Source organism: Lissotriton helveticus, chromosome 6 (genome assembly GCF_964261635.1).
Source record: "Lissotriton helveticus chromosome 6, aLisHel1.1, whole genome shotgun sequence".
NCBI lineage: Eukaryota > Metazoa > Chordata > Amphibia > Caudata > Salamandridae > Lissotriton > Lissotriton helveticus.
In genome coordinates this window covers 957,677,031-957,700,009 of record NC_136067.1, presented here as the reverse complement: position 1 = coordinate 957,700,009, position 22,979 = coordinate 957,677,031, and the positions used below count along the sequence as shown (strand labels likewise).

At 43.3% G+C, this 22,979-nt stretch overlaps 1 protein-coding gene across 3 annotated transcripts in view; it reads right to left on the bottom strand.

Annotated features, from left to right (window-relative positions):
* The window catches only part of LOC144761612 (potassium/sodium hyperpolarization-activated cyclic nucleotide-gated channel 2-like), a 2,245,815-nt gene extending 2,223,375 nt beyond the window's left edge, over positions 1-22,440 (bottom strand). For all 3 annotated transcript variants that reach the window (XR_013595811.1, XM_078646916.1, XM_078646915.1), the window contains exon 1: positions 21,838-22,440. Coding sequence is in view for 2 of the 3 variants with exons in the window: in XM_078646916.1 (XP_078503042.1) it covers positions 21,838-22,328 (491 nt within the window). In the remaining variant the exon portion in view is untranslated. The remainder of the gene's footprint in view (positions 1-21,837) is intronic.
* Positions 22,441-22,979: the final 539 nt, after the last annotated feature.

Below are 22,979 nucleotides of genomic sequence, written 5' to 3'. Positions count from 1 at the left end.
GGCCAATCCTTTATTACATCAATTACACTGGCTACCAGTCAGCGAAAGAACAGCCTTCAAGGTCTGCTGTCTGGTCTTCAAAGCCTTAACTGGCCCCTCCCCTGCCTTCCTGCAGTCTCTTATCATCCCCTACTGTCCTTCCCGTACCCTGAGGTCCACCCATCTTCAGCTTCTAGTTATCCCCCGTTTCAAACTCACTAAACTAGGCGGCCGCAGTTTCTCTCACCTGGCTCCTAAGCTATGGAATTCTCTTCCACTCTCACTTAAGACCTCATGCTCTCTCTTATCCTTTAGGAAATCTTTAAAAACTCTGCTTTTCTCACACCCCCACTAACTCCTCTCGCTTGGCCCAGTGTCCTATCAGCGCCATGAAACTCATGGTGACAGTGCGCTCAATAAATTTCCTTTAACAATAGTAAATCAAGAAATTAGGAACAGGCCATTCCCCTCGAAGTCGTGGTAAAGTCATGTACCTCATTGCACGGGAGTTGGGGAAGGTTACAATGTTCCTGATTGGACTTCTTAGATACAGAGTCATCAAGATTGTATTTAGACACAACATCAATAATTATGGAAATAAAAATACATGTAATTTTGGTGAACTACAGTACCTAAAACAAGCAATTCTATAACTGTGAACATATTATTGGAAGACAAAATGTGTATACTTAGGGCCAGATGTAGGAAGGCCTTTACCAGTCGGCAACAGCCGATTTCGGCCGTTACCGACCGGTATTTGGGTTTTGAAATGTAGGGGACAATTTATTTACAGAATCTGTATATTTACCGATTCGGTAAATTTACAGAGTCGGTAAAATACCGAATCGGTAAATATACCGATTCTGCAAATCAATATGTAGGTGGCACTTCAAAGAGTGCCACAGGCCCTTTAGGAGTCGGTATTTACATCTGTGCATGTACACCTATGCCATGTGACACACAGACATGCCCTTAGGGCATGTATGTGTGTCACATGGCACACAAGCCCGAAACAGGGGTGCAACAGGGTGTCAAAGTGACACCCTGTCCCCCTTGTAAAATCGGTATTTTTACCGATTCGGTAATTACCGAATCGGTATCTGTCATTGAATCCTATGGGCTTCAAGGCCCATAGGAATCAATGACAAATACCGATTCTGTAATTACAGAATCGGTAAATACCGATTCCTACCGAATCGGTAAAAATTACCGAATATTTACCTACATCTCATTTACCGATTCATGAATACCGAATCTGTAAAATTCGGTATTTATGAATCGGTAAATGAGATTTACCTACATCTCGGCCTAGATGACCTCTGAAATGTAAGATAATGTCATAACAGATTGTATTGCATATAACAAGAAACCCAACAAAACTGTTTAATAAAAAAAAATGTAAAAAAAAAAAAAATGTACCACAATATTGAGGCCTAAATAGCTTATACCAAAATATTGAAGAGTAATGTACATATAAGTATTGTTTTACTATTCTTAAATTCATCTCTACATACCTGGAAATGTATTTATTGACAAGTTAATTATATTGTGTATTCAACATTTAGGCCTTAATATTGTAATAAAACTATATTTACCAGGTGATATTTTTATTGACACCTCAATAAATAATCATGGCGTTATTCCCCATGTCCCAATCACCACGGCACAGTGCTCTTCACACACAACATGGAAACGCTTAAACACTTCTCAAAAAGGATCAATGTGATAATAACCCACTTTCCACTACATACCCTACATGGTCTATCATGCTGCACACATAGGCATGGGCACCAGCAATCCATACAGGGACGCTAAATAAATTTGGTGTTCGCAAGAGGGAAGCTCTATGGTCTGTAACTGTTTCAGAGAGAGAGCATTATGGTAGATGGAGGGGACCCGACCACCAGTTCTGCTAGCTCTATCTAGTCTAATAATGTAGTGACTAGGGAGGAATAGTAAATCTAGCATTGGAGCCGAGGCATCATTAAGCCATGTTTCTGTAAGGATGATGAAGTCGAGCTCATGTGTGATGATGAGGTCAAAAATATCTGTCTTTTAGCCTATCTGCAGTTGTGCCGCATGCATTTCAGGTGAGTAGTGGTGTCCACTAAGAGAGACTGTGTGATGTTACTACACTTAAGAGTGGTTCTGTGTACGGCTCTGGTGTGGATTCTAGGTTCTGTGTGTGGACTAGCAGGAATAGTTGGGATTGGACCCAGAGTGTCCAAGTCGGTTTTGTTAGTAGTGTTATAAGTAAGAAATAAGGCGAGAATGTCACTGTGAGCAAGTTGCTCACTGAATCTCCTGGGCCAAGAGGGAGCATTAAGGCAGGGAATGGTTTTCCAAATCTAGTGAGGAAAGGAAGAGAGGTGGAAAGACAGCCTAGAGCATAAGTTAGCGGTTTGGGTGTGGGTACGAGATAAAGTTAATCGGAAACCTATTGGGCCTCTGAATGATCACCAACTCTTTGGTGATATATGTGAGTCTGTAGTTCTGCCTTGAGTTGAAGAAGGGAAAGAGAGAGCTTGTATATTCTAGATTCCAGGGATGCGTGGAACCAAGTAGTCATTGTGTGGAGGAGAAGGCCAGGTGGTGAAGGAAAGCCTTGGGATGTTGTGTGGGAGCTTTGCTGATCAAGGAGATCCAGCAGAGGGTAGGTATGGGTGGGGATGGGAGCGGGGGAAGAGAGGAGTTCAAGTGCTGAATAAGGGTAATATGAGACAAGTTGCTAGTCAAATCGGGGAATTCGGGCTCCAATACTATTTACAAATGGGTCATGGGGGAGACATGGGAGTGGAAGTGTGACCCGCGGGGCTGAATTCATTAGATCGGGGTATAGTCGTGGGGGAGGTATTCGAAACAGGATTATGTAACTCTGTGCTCGCTGTTCTAGAGACGAAGTGTGCATGTAGTCTGATTTGGCAAGTTAAGAGGTGAGCCTTAGTCCAAGCAGAATGTGTTGTATCTAAGGTATTACAGGCAGGGGTCGAGGTAGGGGAGCAGGGACGGGTGATGGGTAAGGGGCTGGGTGTGGGTAGGACAAGAGTGATTGCTATTAGGAGTTTCTTAGAGATGCCAGAGGAGCTAGTGCCACCATGGGAGGGGGCAGAATGCTTATTGGTCACAGCACTCGATAGCGAAGACTTCATTCAGGTTTTCCAAGTTGCTCTTTGACAAATGCATGAGGATGATCCCATTTCTAGATAGGAATATGGTAGCATCTGCTCTGCAGAACGGTGAGGGGGCTATCGATAGTCGCTGATCATGTGGTGTTTTCCTGGAGTTAGTGATTATGAGCATGGAGTATAGGTCTTTCTGCCATTGTACTCGTCTTCGACAACATAGGCACAAAGAGAGATTTCTGCACCTGGCTATCATCTGTCCAACTGAAGGAGTAATCAGGGAAACACAAAAGGGACAGGCCTCACCTAAAGACTTTTTTGCCTTTCATAACAAAGTCTGCTATCCCACCTTTCAACCCTACCATCCACCAAATAAAAATGTTGAAGTAGACTTATGAGCAGCTTCTTGCTAACTAAATGTTCACAGAATTATCTGTGGGCAGCACTCGGTCCACTCCCTTTACTTTGGTGGCTGGGTGGGTCTCCTGCTGTCAGCAGCAAGATTGTAAGTAATACACTTCCACTATCTGGAAGCAAAGCCCTTATCCTCCATCATGTGCTACGCAACTACAAGGGTACACATAATGGATACCACTGGCCTACATTGCTCTGGCTCACTCACACACCATGCAAGTGCTAAACGGAGTCTGCCACAGTAATGGCGGCTACACCCACAAACATACTTACCAGATACACAGGATTTTGTGAAAGGGTTGACACCGTTGGACCAGCAGGTCTCACCCCAAGTGACACAGATGAAAAAGTCTGGTACGCTGCAGAGTTCTCTTAACAATTGTATGCTGTAACTGCTGCTTTATGCTCTAAACCCAAAATAGGGTCAGAAATCCACTGTCAGCAGCATTGAGAGAACATGTGGTGCGCCCCCAAGGTCACAGGGCAGGCAATGACCCGTCACGGTCATGGACAAACCCAAGCACCTACATTCATGTTTAAATTACAGTGACACCAGGGCCAAAAGAAAAAGTTAGGATACCCGATATACACACACTAAACTCAGCAGGAGAACACACCTGTATATCATGCAGGGGACAATCCTGTCTCAACATGTGACAACATTTTAGAGACTCTATGGCGATAGATGCCTTCTTGTGTGAAATCATATTCTTACGTGACCTCCTTACCTGACAACCTTTCCCTCACATTTGTTATATTCATTGGGGGCAACAGTGAAATAAGGCCACATGAAAGTGATTGTAGAGCAAACAGCAGATTTACAATAATAACCTGTAATATAGAAAATAACAGACACAAAAGATCTTTCCCCCAACAGTTCATTTTCATTTGAATCTTGTTTTATTTTTGGATGAATTTTAATTCGCAGCTACGTATTAATAGAATATTTAACTCTCATTTATTGAAGCTCGTGAGAGACTTATTGAATGTACTGTGGGCTCTAATCATTATGAGGTGACACCATTAATGGTGATGGGTAATTCAAGGCATTAGACTGGCCTGACACATCACATGCACCTAAAGTTTAATGACTTGAAAACAATGTAATATTATGATAATATATCCCAGGTAAGCGAGGGTACCATTCGCTATTACAAATTTAAACAATTATGGCATGGAGGATGCATTCAAATGTTGAGTTGTTCACTGTACTATGAACAAATGTATAACAGATTTATTATTACCCATAAAAACCAATAAATCATGGTAAGAAAATCCCTTTGAGTCCCTTGAAGAATCAGGATTACTGTTGCACGTATGTGCCAGTCGGGTGGAGAGAACAAAGCAACCCTCTGCTGTTGTTGGCCGGGAAGATGTGAGCTGTCGTAAGGCTCACTCTAGAGCAGAATGTGATGGTAGTATGCCAAGATTCCAGGAGGCATCACAAAGCTGATCCAAAGATTGTAGGCATGTTTGGTCTGGAACACAATTCTTCTCTCTCCTTTAAATGGAGCAGGTGGCAGTATAAGGTGAGGCATGATAGGCCGTGTAATGAATGGGGACCTAATGTTGAAGGGAAACCATTTGGTTGATGAGGGCTGTGGTAAGAATAAGAGTGGGTTGCTAATCCCATTGTCCCTCACCAATAAAGTGTTGGTGAGTGGCAGCACGGCATACAGATATAATACTGTTTTACTGGTTAATGCACCTGCCTTCGAGGAACGTGGTTGAGCCTGGAGAACTCTTTATTTTACAGCAACATCATGGAGCAGACCAAACTAGCTCAGAGTTAGAGGGGTCAACTCCTGGGCAATGTGAAATCTCCCACACTAATGCAACAGGAGGTTAAGATTATATTAAAGTCAAATAGGTGAAATTTAAGATGTCACTTCTTTAATGAAAAATATAGTAGCAAAGAAATAAAATCAAAATACCACCCACGATAGACAATTTTTTTAAACATAAATCCTAGAAATACTAGCTGTGAGAAGTTGGCCTGGTATATGCTGTCCACTAATTAAAGTGGGCACCTTGCACCAGTCCACACCACCCTTATGGTGATTTAAGAAGTCAAAGATAACCTTAGAAAGCTATCCAAGTGGGAGCTGTGGAGAGCAACCTTCAGGCTTAGTCTTGAAGGAATGTAAAGCAGCTTGTTTTACCAGAGTGCAACCTTATGGTATTGGTTAAATGAAAGGAGAACCACACAGTACTGAAGTTTACGTTTACCTTATCCCTCCTGACAAAGAAATATTTTGTGAGATTCATTTCAAATGGGCGAAAAGCATAACCTCAAAAATTAAACAAATTATGAAAAAAAATCATCTACTGCCGCCATCTGAAGAACCTTAGAATCTTTGAATTCAGCCAAGCACCAAAGAGATTCACCTAGAAAGGGAGACTGAAACACCAATGGTTTCGCTAATCGTTACTGTCTTTCTGGACCAGTGAACACCACAATAGTAAATAGCAAACCTTGAAGATACTCCCCCTGCAACTCTATGCCCATATCTAGACAGAAATGCCAAAACTCCATGGCTGAATCTGAAAGGATGTGTCCCACCCAATTTGCTTTGCACTTTGCTGCTAATACACTGTCCACACGCAAATGAAGACAACAACTTACTTTGTCTTACACCAAAAAAATTTAAGTCAAGAATGGGAGACCTATTTTCAAATTAAGCTATGCTTCTTTATCAACTTGAATCCCTGAACTGGGTAAAAATAGAAAAGGATTCACCAAATCTATTGTAATTCCAGGAAAAAAAATTGTTTGCAATGGCAGCAGTATTGGTTTCTTCTAGTTGATAAACAGCTGAAGAAGACATGTTACAATACTGATCTGAATAATCCCCTGTTGTGAGACAAGATGAACATGTCTACCAGCGACATCACCATGTGAATTCCAAGGTATCTGAAACAAGCATTAAAAATGCAATAGGTCTCGCCTTCCATTAAGTTAAAGCCATTTGCTTTGCTATACAATACCATTAGCAAAGCAAATGGCTTTAACTTAGTGAAAGGCGAGACCTATTGCATTTTCAATGCTTCTCATAAGTTGAACCTAGCACGTAGGTAGAAAAGCTAGGGCTTGCTAAATGTTTGTTCAATTATGATGTGTGTGTGTGTTTTTTATCCCAATATAAGGAGGTAAAATGCATCATTTCGTTCTACTAATGGTCCAGTTTAAACTTACATTAAGAATTCCTGGCAGGATTGCCAAGAAAACAATTTAGCAGACTTAAGTTAAATCAATAAAAATCTAGCTACTTTTAGATGTAAAAAATATTTGGGAAGTTGTCATTATGATTCACATAGGACATTTTGGATACAATTATAGTTACTGTCACCCATTCAAAAGTATTACTCATTTTATCAACCCAGGAACGATGAGACTAGTCAACCCTGCTGGGATTCAAACAATTGTCCTACACAACTCTCAGCAGCAAACATTTAAGTCACATGTATGTTATTTGTTTATGTATAGGGCATTAACCCCCCGGTACGCCTGCACCCCTGTAAGCTACCTTAGAGAAAGCCTAAGTGATATATAAAACTTGGTGGTTGAATTGCGCCTAGTTGGCCATTTGCCGAGATCAGACTGCGTTTCATATTATCACATTCGAGTTTACTTTAAAACTTTTCATTTTGGAGCTGAACTTGGGCAAAGTGTTCTAATGTTAGTTTTCATAATATAAAGTCCGACAGTGAAAAATATGGTATGAAGATTATACACTCACACCACTCCTTCAGGTAAATGCAAAATGCCTTCTTCCTTCCCTGTTTTAACGACTCTTTTGGTTTCACTTTCGCATCTATCCAGAAACTAGTAAATCGAGCCACACTGCTGCCGGGAAGCCTACCTGCCAGACGCTCTTCTGCCTTCCTGCCCCTGGGTCCCTGACGCTGTAGGTCTCGCCGCTGCCGCGTTCTCCATTCCTCGCGGCTGGTGGCGGCTGGAGACTACAGCTCCCAGAGGGCAGTGCGACCACTTCCGGCCACTTCCTGCCGCTGCGCGCCTGGAGGCGCTACTTTAGCAGGACGCTCCCTCCGCGTCGCGGGACGCGCGCGGGCAGCAGCGCCGGGCTAAGCCCGGGCAAAGGGCGGGCAAAGGGCGGGCCCTCTGAGGCCCTCAGAGGTCATCAGTGGTCGGGCGGGCCACCCCACTAACATCTCCTTCGTAAGGTTTGCCTCTTATCAGGTAAATAGAATGGGTGATCGCACGGACATATGTAACTCTGCTGATGCCCCCATCCAGGAAATAGATACCTCATTTTCAATATTAACTTCTTTTGAGATACTAATTGATACCGCGTTCAATGAAATTGTCGAAACTGAAAGAAGGTTTTCTATGGGCCCTATGAACACTAATCAACCACACGCCACGAGTTGCCTAAAAGTCAACACTCACATTAATCCGGAGGTTAGAGTGGTTAAACCATCACATTCTGTTGTCACTGTGCCCACTGTTCTGGACGATGAAAATACCGTTATATACATAGCCCCAGAAATAGCCCCTGACTCTACATTAGAACCTACATCTGCGGAGGCTATCAACAAGGTATCTGATAATGCTGCTGCTAAGAGAAAGAGGGCTCCTGTGAAATTATCCCACAATAAAAGGAAGCAGCCATTAAGGAGTGTAAACCAACCAACACCACAAAGTATGTGAACTAGGGAGAAGAAACAGAAATTAAATCAACGAATTGTATCTGCCCAGGATCAATCTCATCTGGGTGATGTTGTAGTCATAAATAACGAAGACTCAAATTTTATGTCTTGTTCAACCCAGACTGAGTTCCCCAATGTAAACAACACAAATGGTCATTACTCTAAATCAGAGGGGAATCTTATTGAGACCATCGCAGTTACTATTTTTAAACAGCTCGAAGGTCAAATGAATAAACAATTTAATAATATTTTTAAAAGACTTGACAGACTGGAAAACCTAATTAAAAATGATGATGCCAAAAGAAAAGGTACAGTGAGCTTGGATAAAATAAGAGTAGAACGTTTGTTAAAGGACTTGGAATCCACCACTCGTGTTCTTACTAGGGGGGACCAGGTCATTAATAGGGATAAGGAACCACAGGGTACTACCCATTTATCACCATCTATTACACCTGCGGTTATCCAATGTAACAGCACAAGAGGTGGCAACCAGTCTGTTCCCTCAACTAAATCCTCTTTGCTTCCAAGTATCGCTACCAGTGTTTCTGACAAATCCTCCGTTTCCCCTATTGTTGTAACTGGCTCATCCACAGCAATTAACAATAGTATTTCACCGGCAGGCATTACTACAATGCAGAAAGCCGCCCCAGATCCCAGCCAGCGCTATAATAAGATCACACATGAAGACTCTAGGCCTATTAAACACCAAGGGCCTGCCTTACACCTTCCACCTGAGGCTTGTCCTTATGTTTTAGTTCTGGCTGGTATCCCATCCCTTAGGGAAGGCCAAGGAGAATCGTGGGTCCAACTGCACAATAAGTGTATAGACTGGCTAGCAAAGCATAAGGGGGTGGGCTATGACATTTCTAAAGAGATTCTGTCCACAAGACGAGTAACCTGGGTCGGTCCTCTATTCAAAAACATTAATGGGGACTGCATTGTAATTAACTTTAGAAACCCGGGAACTGCAAAATTTCTGTTGAACAGAACCTCTGTTCGACACGGCCCATCTACTGTGGTGAAACCCCTACCGTTAAATTATTTCTACCGTCCCCCACACAAAATGATGCAGCCCCCACCGGTTTTCCCCTTACACAATAGGTTTGCAATATTTCAGGATTTGGAATCTTTGGATTGACTGCATCCCACTACCACTGAACCGATTCCTGTGTGTTCTGTTATCGATCGGTCAGTGGAAACATTTCCTGAGGTGCCTCTGTCGACATCTAACACCTTTTTATCTGGAATATCATGTGAACAACAAGGGCTCATTACATTAACATCCGTCCCAGTTTCTGACCAGGGCCCTTGCTCTAGGCCAGATAATAATTTAAAAATTCTTAGTTGGAATATTGCCGGGCTGAAGGCAAAGATGGAAATTACCTCTTGGAAAGATTGGGTTAACTGTCATGACATATTAATGTTCCAAGAAACCTGGTGCACAGTTGATTTGTTATTTGAGGGGTATACCTGCCATAATAAGATCGTTCCAGTTCCTCCGTTTGGTCGTCCTAGCGGTGGATTATCAATCTGGATAAAGATTACTGCGGAAGTCAAAGTTGAGAACCTGCTAACAAATTGCACTAGTTTTATGGCATTATCGTATACTCAGAGGACAAGACTATGTTTAATCAACTTTTATAATAATGACTTTTTGTCCCTACCTCACCCCAATTTTATTCTTTTGTTTGATTTTATTGATGAAATTATGGATGGTCAGAAATTTGGGAAATTTGATGGTATCTGCCTAGGTGGGGACTTTAATGCCCATATACATTCAAGAAACCCCCCATGTAAAAGAGGAACAGAACTATCAAACTTTCTAATAACTAGAGACCTTGTAAATTGTATGGAACATGTAGGTATGGAGGATAGCACCGCCCCATTTTCCACTTTTATTGGTCATGGGGGTGGTACTACAATTGATTATGTTTTTGTTTCACCTCCTGTCGCTAATGCTCTAATAAGGGCTGAAGTTGTATGTAAAATTTATAGCGACCATTACCCAATTGTTATTCACCTATCACTTTTGAGGGGTAAGTGCATACGAAAAGAAATAGGTGCTAAAAACTTGAAGGTTTCAACTGATAAATTGAGGGTAATTTGGAAGGGCGTGGATAACCGGGGAATCCTAGCTGAAATTATTAAAAAATATCCAGTTTTGATCGAAAATTGTCTCACCACTGATGACCATGGGGTTAACATAATTACGTCATTTTCTGAACTCTGTTCCGTAATAAAAGGTGAGATCTCCAGACCAGCTTCTAGTAAAGCTGTGGAAACACCTAGATGGTTCGATGCCCTCTGTTCCAAAGCAAACAGGAACTTGAGAGCTGCCCTTAAAGCTGAACCAAGGGACCTACCACAAATAAGATTGCTCAGAACAGAGTATAAACGTACCCTACGAACTAGATCAAATGAACTGCTTAAATCTCACTGGGGCTCCCTGGCACGCTCAGCCGAATTGAAAGATACCACAGGGTTTTGGAAAGAGGTAAAGGAGATAAGATCTATAGGCTCTAATCTAACGGAGATTAACTGCAACATCACTGGCCTTGTCTGGATGGAACATTTTGCAAAAATGTATGCAACTCCAGATACTCCTCCTTTAACTCTATTACCCTTAAACCCACTTAATATTTCTGTATCTGAGGTTGAGGATGCAATATTAGAAAGCGCTGGAAATAAAGAGCCCGGACCTGACGGCCTCTCAATTGACCAGTTGAAGTGTGAGCCCGTTTTTTGGGCTCCACTGCTATGTAATGTTTTTAATAATTTAACAAATGGGCAAATTCCAGAAACATGGTCCTGCAGCACAATCGTTCCAATTTTCAAAAAGGGTGACAGACTGGACCCGGGGTGTTACCGCCCCATTTCATTAATTGATAATACTTTGAAAGTTCTGGGGCGGATCATATTTAAAAGGATTAGAACTTGGGCTGACGAGAGTAAGATCTTACATCCCAGTCAGCTTGGTTTCCGTAGTGGCGTTGGAACGGTGGAACAATGCTTAAACCTGAATCTGATTATGGCGAAATATAATATTGCCAAGAAATCCCCTCTATATTTTGGATTTATGGATTTGAGTTCCGCTTTTGATTTTGTTAACCGTTCCCGCCTTTGGTCCACCCTTCTTGAGTATGGTTTAGACGATTATTTGGTCCACTTTTTAGCTTTTTTACACCGTGATTTAAAAGCACGTGTGCGTATAAATCAATCTGGCGAAGTTTCTGATGACATTAGTATCGGTAGGGGGGTCAGACAAGGGTGTGTGCTGGCCCCCCTCCTGTTCATCTTGTATATTAATAATTTAAGCGGCGCCCTGAGTATTTTAACAAAAGATGTACCTCATGTAAATGGAGTCCCAATACCTACCCTTCTTTACGCTGACGATGCGGTCCTGATGGGCCGCACCCCGAAGGCACTCCGCATTTTAATTTCCGGGTTTGTTCTTTTTATGGCCGATTTAGGCTTGACAACTAATTTTAAAAAATCATTAATCATGAGCTGCGGTCCTAAGAATGATAAAATTGCCGAGATCAAATCAGGGTCAAATGTTTTGAAAAGTACCAGTACCTTTCCATATCTGGGGTTGCTGTTCTCAAACACTGGTACATGGCATGCAAATGTATCTTATGCTAGGAATAAGTTGGGCAAGGCTATAAATTGTGTCACTTCTTTGAGACAACCCAACTATGCTGACGTAATCACACCACTGGTTAAGATCTATCAAACTCAATGTATGCCAACTGGTACCTATGGCGCCGAGGTCTGGGGCTACACAAAATGCTCCCACATTCAAATGGAAGAAAACCGGTTTTGTCGGAAGGTGCTCGGCGGGGTTATCTGTTCCCCTAACTATGTATGCCATAATGAGTTAAATATTTCATACATAGAAGATTTTGTAAGATCGAGACCAGTACTCTTCTGGCTAAAGCTATGGAATAACCCGGCTGCCATTTTGACCCGTGAAATAATTTTAGATTGTCTAAAATGCGATAGGGCAAACTGCATACCGTGGTTAAAAGCGGTAAAAGATTGCCTTGAAAGTGTAGGGCAGGGTTCTCTGTTTTCCACACCGAGTTTAATAAACCGCTCCCATAAGACTATTATTCTTAGGGCACTATATGATTTGTATAAAGAACGTGAAGGGAAGAACTCGACTAAATGCACTGTTATTAAATATATGGGCTATTCGGAACCACACATTAAACATCCTGGTCCACCATATAGGTATTTACGTCTGCAACTTAGTAGGTGGAACAGGGGTTTACTGTTTCGTTTCCGAGACGGAAGTATAGTAAACTTACTGAACTTCCCTTTGGGCTACAATAAACATTTAGAGAGTTTGAATTGCCATTGTAACCCCAGCCTGAAATAGAGTCTTATGCATTTCCTGTTCTTTTGCGGTTTCTATAAAAAGCTTTCCGCTCATTATTTAATGCCCTACTGTAGGAAACATGAACTGACCAATTTTAAACTGGCATTAAGGTCGTTTTTATTATTGGGATCGGATGAAGTTATATTCAGGGTGAGCTGCTTCCTTAAAGCAGCTGTCAGATTACGAGCCACTTTATTTACCGATGTATAATTATCGCACATTGGACTTTTTCCTATGTATTTTAATAAAATTTTAAAAACTGTATATTCTTTTATAAAGATTGTTTTATGTGGACACAATGATAATGCTGCTACCACCCATCCATTTCTTAAACCATGTTGATTAGATTGTATCTTTTTAATCGTGTATTTTTAAATTGTGTATGTAGATGTTTTTACAAAAGGGACAATTCGCGTGTAAATATGAAATTGAAATTTGACTATGTCTGATCGCTCCTAGACTTGTTTTCCAGATGTCATTATGTACTGCAAAGTTTTATTGTATTTTGTTTGTACTTTTATGGATGTTTTTATTCCGAATAAAGATCTTTTGACTTGACTTGACTAGTAACCCTAACAACGTCCAGGCCTTCATTTTGAAAATAAGAGAGAGCATCTTTCCAGAGGAGCGAAAATTGGGTTAGGGAGAAGTATGTATATATCTTGCCTCAGTGCGGTTCATGTCAGTACCTAGACTGACCCCTTTTGGCGATTTTATGTCCACCTTTGATGAGGCTGCTGGGTGTGAAATAACTCATGTAATTGGACTTACAGCACTTGCTGCGCGCAAGCGCTATTAATAAAATGTAAAGCACATTTTTAACATGCCTTTCGCTCACCGGATCTGTTAGCGCTTTCCAATAAACAACAGACCTTTCGCTAGTTGAGTGCTGTGTGTTATTTATAAGGAGGCATCTGGTTTTCCGGAGGTCTGGAGACACAAAGTTATCATTGGGGCGGTATGGTCTACTGGAAAGCCCTGCTCCGGGCACATGCCTTATTAATTACAACACCTCGGCCAGCGCGCCTACCCGTAGCCCGGGCAATTACAAGCAAACACACCAGCAGAAAAAAAAACTCTTTGAGGCGAACTAAGAACGTCCCACGCACTTTGGAAAGGCACTCCCAAAAAGTAACAAGTATGCACGTTAATCAAAGCAGAGATAAAGGGAACAGGTTAAACAAGCGCGGCATGACCCGAAACAAATGCCCCCTGCGCGCTGGTGCTAATTAAAACAAGTGCGAGCGGACGAAAACTGTAGTTAGGCGCTGCTGCTTCCGGACTACACAGAAGTACTATGGGATCAACAGCCAACAGAAAGCAAGATAAGAAAAGCAATGCCACAGTTAAACGAATCGCATGTTGTATGACAAATTACACAGAGTTTCACCCAACATACAGATTACTTTATGTCTCACTGAGACAGCGCATGTGCTGCAAGGGCGTGACCTAAAAAGACACCACTGGCTTGACTTTGGCACAAGACAATAGCCTGCAATGAAGGGTCTAACTGAAAAGTCTTGTCCTGCCAACAAAACTGAAGAAACTGACTGTGAGAAACAACAGTAAATCAGTAAGTATGCATATTTTAACTCCACTTCCCCATCCAGTCCCCATCTGAATGGAATCACTTAGGAAATGAAGCCCTCCATCTTAACATGTCTGTAAACAATAAAACTGTTTAACAGTCTGAAATTTAGAACAGGACAAAACCACGTGTCCTTCTTTAGATACAGGAAAAAAATTACGGGCAAAACCTCTAGTGTGATTTGTAACCACCCAAGCTGATCCCTTACACAACAAATATGCCACCTTCTACCTCACTAACTTCCTCTCATTAATCAAGAACACCTCCACACTGGGAGTATCAATGGCTAATGATTGAAAGTAAAGCTGTAACCAGTACACCTGAACTGATCTATATAAGCCAAAGATCTTAAGTAAGTAACTCCCATTGGCAGAGAAAAAGAAAAAAATCAACCATCCAAGTTTATTGAATTAAAATAATTGATAATGCATGACGTTTTGTAGTGGCATGACTAACCCCAGCCTCGCCGAATTCTTCTCCTCTACAGATCTCCATTTTGAGGGAAGAAGGGGCATAAGTTTTGCTGTTATTTAAAGATTCTGAATGACCTCCAGTGGGGAACAAAATAAAGGTTTGCTGTCCAGGAAGTAAACAAGACAAAGAACGGCCTTGTTCAGTCTTCCCAAAAAGCCCTAAGACTGCACACTTTTCTCAAACTTCAGTTGTGACGTGAAAGTCTGCCTATAGGCTGAAATTTCTTTCTCAAACATGTTACTAAACAAATTTCAATGCGCATCTGCACCAAGTTCCTTGCTTGACACATCTGCTAACTTGTGGTCAGCACTCATGATTGGGGACTTAATGGTGCTTTGCTGACAGAGGTTTCAAGTCATTACCCAAAAATCTGATTCGATGCTGTGCACAACCTTTCACAACAGTGAAATTTACCTCAACTTGGAAAAATGGCATCTCCTCACGCATCGTAATCATCTGGGTAATGGGTCCTAGTATAGTGAGTAATTTAACTTGCCACGTTTCGATGGGACTAGTCAATTCTATTACAGGACCAGAGGCTTCGGATTACGCTTTCTTTTTCTTTACTCAATTTTTAGAGCAGCCAATGAAAAAACATTTCAAATACAATAAACTACATTTCCCACAATGCTTAATAGCACCACCAACAACCATAGAGACTGTCCCTGTATAAGACACTCTTCGACATGAGCACTTCCTCTTTCTTTGCTACTCGAAGCTGAAATAAGTGCTCCTTCTTTGTTTCCTCATGTCTAATTTTTTGCTTATGGGTGTAAACTCAATGTTTATAAGCGCGTTGCCAGCATTATTGCATTACTGTATGCTGTGTATTTAGTGAAACGACTGAGCATTTGTCACAAGAGGACATGCTGTTGCGTGCGCTCCTGCGGGGATCCTCGGCTTGTTTGTTAAGGAGTTGGCTTGCCGCGTGAACGGAGGCAGCTCAGGTGCACCTTCCGGCCAACCGCAAGCCCCGATGTACCTCAGGAGGTGCGCCTTCATCTAATACAGCAGCTGTGTCCCTCCCTCGTCGGGCCCGCATCTACGAGAGAGGCAGTTGTCGCATATCCCATTTGGGCTTCTTTTGGGCTAGTTTGGGTACGGGACGCCCAAAAATAAACGAGGGGAAGTTCAAATAGCTTCACAAAGCCGTGGAGTTGCCCAGGCAGTGACGTTTTTCTGTCAGGACTTATGCCCCTCCTTGGATGAACTAAATTGGAAGGCCCAGGCCGGGTGCAGGCCAAGTATTCCAGATATATCAAGCTTGGCTCTCGCTTATGCCCTGCCAGGCTGGAATAATAGTTGACTGCAGCTGGGATGAGGAGTCTGAAGTTGTGCATGGTGGGTGGCTTCCCTCCTGCAATTCCTTTATTTGAATAACTGCGTTGTACACATTCTAACTGCGCTTCCTCATGAAAAACTCCATTATTGAATGACTGGGTCGCTTTTGAAGATGATAATTACTCATACTATGAGGAGCAGCAGGGTCCCCTTTTAGAGGACAGGGTGGTGGATGCCCTTGATGCATCAGTGCAACAGTCCGTGAACCGAGCTAATAAAACTGCAGTTGTCAAGCGGTGAACCAGGCGTTAGCAGTGGCCTATAAGCCTATCACTGCTCGACGGAAAAATGTGCAAAGTAGCACGGTTTCCAGGCCCCTGATACTGCAGGCCCAGCGCATAAATCATCGGACAGCATGGGCAAGGCCAAAGCCCCCTCATGGCCTCATGCACAGGCCTTGGTCACCCTTCCCCAGACCTCCATAAAGGATCATCAGTATTCCGTGCATGCTTCAGCGCCGTCCGTGCCCACTAAACCCCAAGATACAGATGCAGGTACAGACATGGATTCCTCGTCCCAAAAGACCCCTCCTAGGAAGAAGGCCAAGAGGGAGCATGTAAACCCCCTTCCCCCGATCCCGCCTCATTCCAAGTGCTTTCGATTTTAATCCCCTGGACATTGTTGGACTGGGCTCTGGCTCCAGAGGTCTCGAAAAATTTCCACCAGAATCTCCGCAAACATTTTGATAAGGAGGTACATAGTAGACTGCGGTCCTAGTGTCCCCGTCTCAAAGTACCAAATAATGTGGCCGACACGCCAGATAATGATCCCAGCATGCTAGCGTTCTTAAAGAAATTCCCAAAAGACCCCAAAAAAGGGATAGATTGCGCCTGGCGCGGCTGCCAGGAAAGACTGCTGGATGCGACAGGGCCTCTGGCCAAGATTCTTCAGATAGCGTTAGTGGCCAGGGAGACCGGAGTCCCGGTGGACCCTGATATTTTGGCAGGATGGACACAGAGAAGTATTTGTTTTGTGGGCCATGTGAATTGTGCCATTTCAGCTGAGTGGCGCAAATCATTATTATTTCGGATGGACACCAATGTGGCCTCTGTAGAGGCGAGGACGTTGGCGGAAGCTCTGCTCTCTGAGGACCAATTTGTAAAGGGCATGATGAGATACATGGGTTTCTTCACATAGTTGAACATGGCCCAGACGAACTTTAAAAGGGCCTTCCTTTTTGGACGGGCCGGGTGAGGCAGGGGCCGCTCGTCTGGTCTCCAATACCATCAAGGCCCTCCTAGAGGCGTTTGCGGTCGCGGTAGAGGGGACTGGAATGATTCCACCAGGGGTGGTACCTTCTACCTGCCCAGAAGATGCTCCCGTCACTTCTGTCACAGAGGCAACTTCCAGCCCCAAATTACCTCAGGTACGCATGCTTAGTCTAGAATCATAACCTCTTGGAGGTCAAATCCATTTGTTTCTACACAATTGGTCAGCACATATTCAGGATGCATGGGTCTGACAAACCGTCCAGGGTTCTCACATAGTTTTTCCAGACCCCAGCACAAGAGTTCATCTCACAGCGGTTGGTTTTTCCCAACAAGACAGAACCTTTATAGCATACGAAATTGCTGGAGAAACGCGCTGTGGCCCCATGGGCTTCTGCAGCAATTTCTTCCTGGTGCAAAAAATGGGAGGTGAACACAGGCTGGTTTTAAATCTTGAGGAGTTCAACCGATTTGTCCAATACAGACATTTCAAAATGGAGAGTATCCATTTATTGACAGACATTCTGAGACAAGGGGTTTGGATGGTCCGTCTGGAACCTCAAGGATGCCTATTTAACTGTGCTGATATTTCCTCCCCACTGTCGCTTCTTGCAGTTCCAGTGGCAGGACAGATGGCTGGAATATTTGGTCCTGCCTTTCGGGATTTCTTCACCTCCTTGGTGTTTCACCAAGGTGATGAAGCCAGTGGCCGCACACCTCTGGGAACAGGGCTTTCATCCAATAATTTACCTAACGACATACTCATTATGGCAACAACCCCCTACCTAGCAGCCTAACATCTTCAGATGGCAATTCAACTTTTGGAGAATCTAGGCTTTGTGATCAGATCAACGCCTCCAAGTCAATCCTATTCCCGAGTCAGTAGAATTTGTGGGATTTGTAATCAATTCTCAGACAGCGCAACTTCAATTGCCCAAATCCAAATTGAGAGATCTGAAGAAAGAGTTGAAGGCGACAGTGAACAAGCAAGTCATGTCTTTGAGAGCTATAGCTCAACTGGTAGGGCTTCTAGCCTCATCAATACAGGCAATTTTTTCCGGGCTTGCTACATTAGCGGGCCTTCAGCAGCTAAAGTTACAGCACCTTCAGAAGGGACTCTCATACTCTGATCAAGTTCCCCTTTCAGAGGAGGCCAGGGAAGAGCTCAAGTGGTAGCAAGTCCATATGGATGCCTGGAACGGCTGAGCCATATTCGGCTCTTGCCCCGAAGTAGTGATAGAATCAGATGCCAGCCGATGGACAACAAATCAGCGGTGAGATATATCAACAAGCTAGGAGGGACAAGTTCCCGGATGTTGGCAGAGATCGCCAAGGACTTTTGGCAGTCCCTTTTGGGTCAGGACAATACAATAGCGGACTGCAATTCAAGTCACTTGAGGGACTACAGCGACTGGCAACTCCACCCCTTGCTTTTTCACATGATCCATTCCATATGGGGTCCCTGTGAGATAGACCTCTTTGCCTCCGGGCTCAGTCGTTAATTGGAGTCCTTTTTCAGTTGGAGACCAGATCCTCTAGCCAAGGCACCGGACGCCTTTACTCAGGACTGGTCGAAGACGCTGAATTATGCGTTTCCTCCCTTCATCCTCATTCCCAGGGTAACAAACCAAGTAGTTCACCAACAGAGATACTCTTAGTCACTCCAGTATGGAAAGCACAACCATGGTTTCCTATTCTATTGGAGCTAGCGTGGGACTTGCCGCTAATCCTGCTATTCTCTCCGACGATGCTCCGGGGCCGTCAGGGGGAACTGTACTCGCTAGTCACTTCGGGCAGTTGTCCCTGATGGCCTGGAGGCTTTCAGGCAACTTTAGACGTTGCCAGGAATTTCGAAAGTAGCTTCAAAGTTCATACAGCAGGCCGGGCTCCCTCTACCAGGAAAAGATATTCCTAAGCATGGCGAGCATGGTTGGGTTAGTGCTTGAAGAAAGATGTGGATCCCGTGGAGTCAGATCTCTCACAAGTATTGAATTTTCTCTCTGAGAAAGGGTCTGAGGGGTTTTCTTACAGGTCAGTTAACAACTTTCGATCTGCCATTTCGGCTGGGCATTCTCGGGTCGATGGTAGACCAGTAGGTATGCATCCTATAGTATGCAAACTTCTCAAGGGAATAGGAGTGGCAAATCCCCCTAAGGCTAAGAATTCCATTTTATGGGATGTTTCTGAAGTACTGAATTTATTTGACAGTTGGCCAGATAATTGGCAGTGGAGCTTGCCTAACAGCTAGGGCGGTCGACCTCGAAACTGGGGAACTGTGTGTGAGTCTTCGCAATGACGCTGAACATCTTGTGATTCTGGGCAAATCACTTAATCTCCCCTTGCCTAATAAAAATGAATGTGTCCTCATGTAATGCAACTGCTGCTATGTAAAGTGCTCTGATACCCGATTCAGGTCAAGTTCGCGCTATATAAAACTCTGTAAAAAAGAAAAGAATTCAAGTTTATCTAAAAAACAATTAACAGCAAAGTTGGCTATGCTTTTATGTTTATCCGCCTGCTGGCGTGATTCTGATGTCAGAGTGCTGGACCTAACAGGTAGAGTTTTCACCCCTGAAGGGGTTTCATTTATGATCTCTGCAAGAACAAATACGTTTTCTCGTTCTATTGACTATATTGCTTTCCTGCTAATAATAAATAGTGTGTGGACAAATGCCTTAAAGTGTATTGAGAAAGAACCCAACCACTCAGGCCAAGAGGTTGTTCAAGGTTGGTAATTGCATTGAAAAGATCTTTTAAACCTGTTACCTCTGCCATCATTGCCAGATGGCTGAGATACATCATGAATGAAGCTGGTATTAATACTGAAATATTTGTGCTCACTCAGTGAGAGGCACTATGGCGTCAAACTCCTTTATACTATGTTCCAGTGTGCAGGACATAATGAGAGCAGCGGATTGGTCATCTGACTCTACATTTAAACAGTTTTATTATAAATCTGTGGGCAATATATCTGCTGTTGTTCTTGAAAAGCGTTAAACTAGCATAATCCAAAGCCTCTGGTCCTGTAATAGAATAAACAATTGGCTAGCATTCGCACGAAGAATTTTCAATTCTAATAAGAACGCAGATTCAAGGATTATCCGGCCCAGGGTATGTTTATACCGCCCAGGGTATGATGTATGTTATGACTGTTATTTTACCTACCCTGATGTGCTCTCCCATCACGGTTGTTACGATTTATTCTTTCTGTTTCAGGAGCTGAGCAGAAAGGTGAATAAGCGATCGCCTATTTGGATATCGTGGACGGCTGCTTCCGCATCTGTCATATATATATGGATTTCTGATGAATCGGTTATGATAAGTGGTTTCCAGTTATGCCTCAACAAGGTCTGCCATCATTGGAACAAGTTGCGTATTTACATGGACGTTGCTTGTTTAAAGCAAAGAAAGAGGAAGTGCTCATGTCGAAGTGTGCCTTATACAGGGACAGTCTCTATGGTTGTTGGTGATACTAGTAAGCATTGTGGGAAATGCAGTTTATTGTATTTGAAACGTTTGTTCATTGGCTGCTGTTAAAATTCAGTAAAGTAACCCTCACCTCCGAGCCCTTAATAGAATCGAAAATTCTTGGCACGTTTGCTAGCAATTATTTTAACCCCTTCTTAGGGTCCTTCCCATTTTTACACAAAAAAAAAACCATAGCTGGATCAGCTTCTGGGGTAGTAGCTAATGTGTTGAACAAGATGAATCTAGGTAATCTGTAATGTATTTTTTTCAAGTTACATTTCTCCATTTGAAAATCTAAAATACATCTTGAACTCCACGATGGAAATCGATGGTGTTAAATCTCCAGACCTCAGAACAGAAATCATATCGGAGTCAAAATATGGGTTACACACGGCATCCAGAATCGCTTCGCCTATCTCCCACTCCCCTCTGAAACAGAAGATGCTAAATTAACAGGGGATATTCCTGTACCATCATTAGTCTGACTCAATAAATCTAAAAAACTGCAGTTTGTTTCTAGGAATTTCCATGTGGCACAATCCCAGCTCTGGAAATACAATACTGTGTCATGGGTCGGAACTGCTTCACTCCGTTGAAATGAAAATGAAATTACGAATCATGCGCAATATGCTGAAACTAACCATAGGGAAGTAAACATTTTAAGTATGTGCACAATAGTTAACAGAAATGTAAACTTTACAAGTGAAAATAAACATTTCTTCTACAGCAGCAATAAAGGGGTAGCAGGCAGCCTTAGTGAGTTCATTAACAGTTCTGAATTTGATTTGTGAGAGATTTAGGAGGTCTTAAGGACTGGAGACTAATCTGTCTGTCTGTAGATTTACATGTTAAACAAGCATCCATGTTGGATGCTAATTTCATGTTTATTTCTTGGCTGCTATAGATTTTAGAAGTAAAGAAGAGAAGTCAAATGAGTCACTGGTGTTGTTGCAGAATTCAACACTGTGAACAGGAGCAACACTTAAATAGTAAATATGTAATTGTGACATTGATAATCGTTCTTGTAATCACATCTGTAGCGTGTGTATGCTTTTTCATAACCACTGCCATGCCTCCCACACAGTCAGTGAGGGCAGGGCGTCTTCCTGCAATAGAGCTTGTCAATAGCGACTCTTACTTTTCTCCAGCTTCTATTTAGGAAGAAGCTGCACCCGCCCCTCGGAAATCTACCTGAAAGAAGAGTACGGGTGGATGAGGAACTTGCCGGCCTCTTTAATACGCCACCTCTCACGAAAGATGGCCCCACGGCTACGGTACAAGGCTAGCGTGGCCTTCCCCACCACTGGCAGGAACACTCTCGGCGGAATGTGCCAGAATCCCATAGCGGCCATCAAGTGGGACTCTTGCTCCTGCTCCGGCGTGTCGGGGCCTGTCACCACGCCCCTGAACCACGGCACGTCCTGGATCCCTGTCATTTGCCTCCTTTTGGCTGTGAACCTGCGTTTCGCCCGTAATTCGTCCCCAGGATTTTTGCCACCGGTAAGTCTTGTTTCCACGGGCGGTTCCGTGCCTCGAGTGTGTGTTGAGCCTCCATAGGTGGCTCCATGGTATTCTGTTCCCCGAGAGAATCCCGTGTCCATAGAGTCTGCAGTGCCATCATCAAAAGATACATGCCCGGCGTCCCTGCTGCTCTTTCTCGTGTCCTTTGGTGCTTTTCTCATGGCGGGATTCCAGGTACAGTTGTCGACTCCAGATTCAGGCGGCACCTCTAGTGAACACTTAACTTCCGTTAGAGCGTAGGACTGGTGCGTTCACAAACGGAAACTATTTAACTGCAACCGTTGGGGATCCAAAGAATGTTCAGGAAACAGGGTCGTTGCGCAGGCGCAGCAGCAAAAAACGGTTGGTTAACAATAGAGGCGGCGAGTGTGTGCTCTTTATTACAAAGGCTAATTAAAAACGTAACAAAATATATAGAGTACATAACCCAACAAATAGAATTTAATCGAAGTTAAAACAGTGAGATTGAAGTGGAAGAAGGCTCAGAATTAAAATTCATTATAATCAGAGAGCAAAACGTGCAATCACACTGATAGTGCAGAACGAGTCCAAATTTTAACCCTTTTGCTGCTAGGGATTCTCCCCCTGTGCTAAGCTTTTTTGGGGGGTAGTTCGTGCTTAGGCCCCTGAGACTTTTTGTCCACATAAGGTATCCATGCCAAATTTGCACCCTTTTCTTCCAACATCATAGGGATTTTAACCCCTTGAATGCCAGTGGAATTCCCCTGCAGTGCTGGCGAATTCTACGCATGCGCGACCCACCGTGACGTCGAGGGGCCGTCCGACGCATGGAAAGGGTTAAAGATACACAG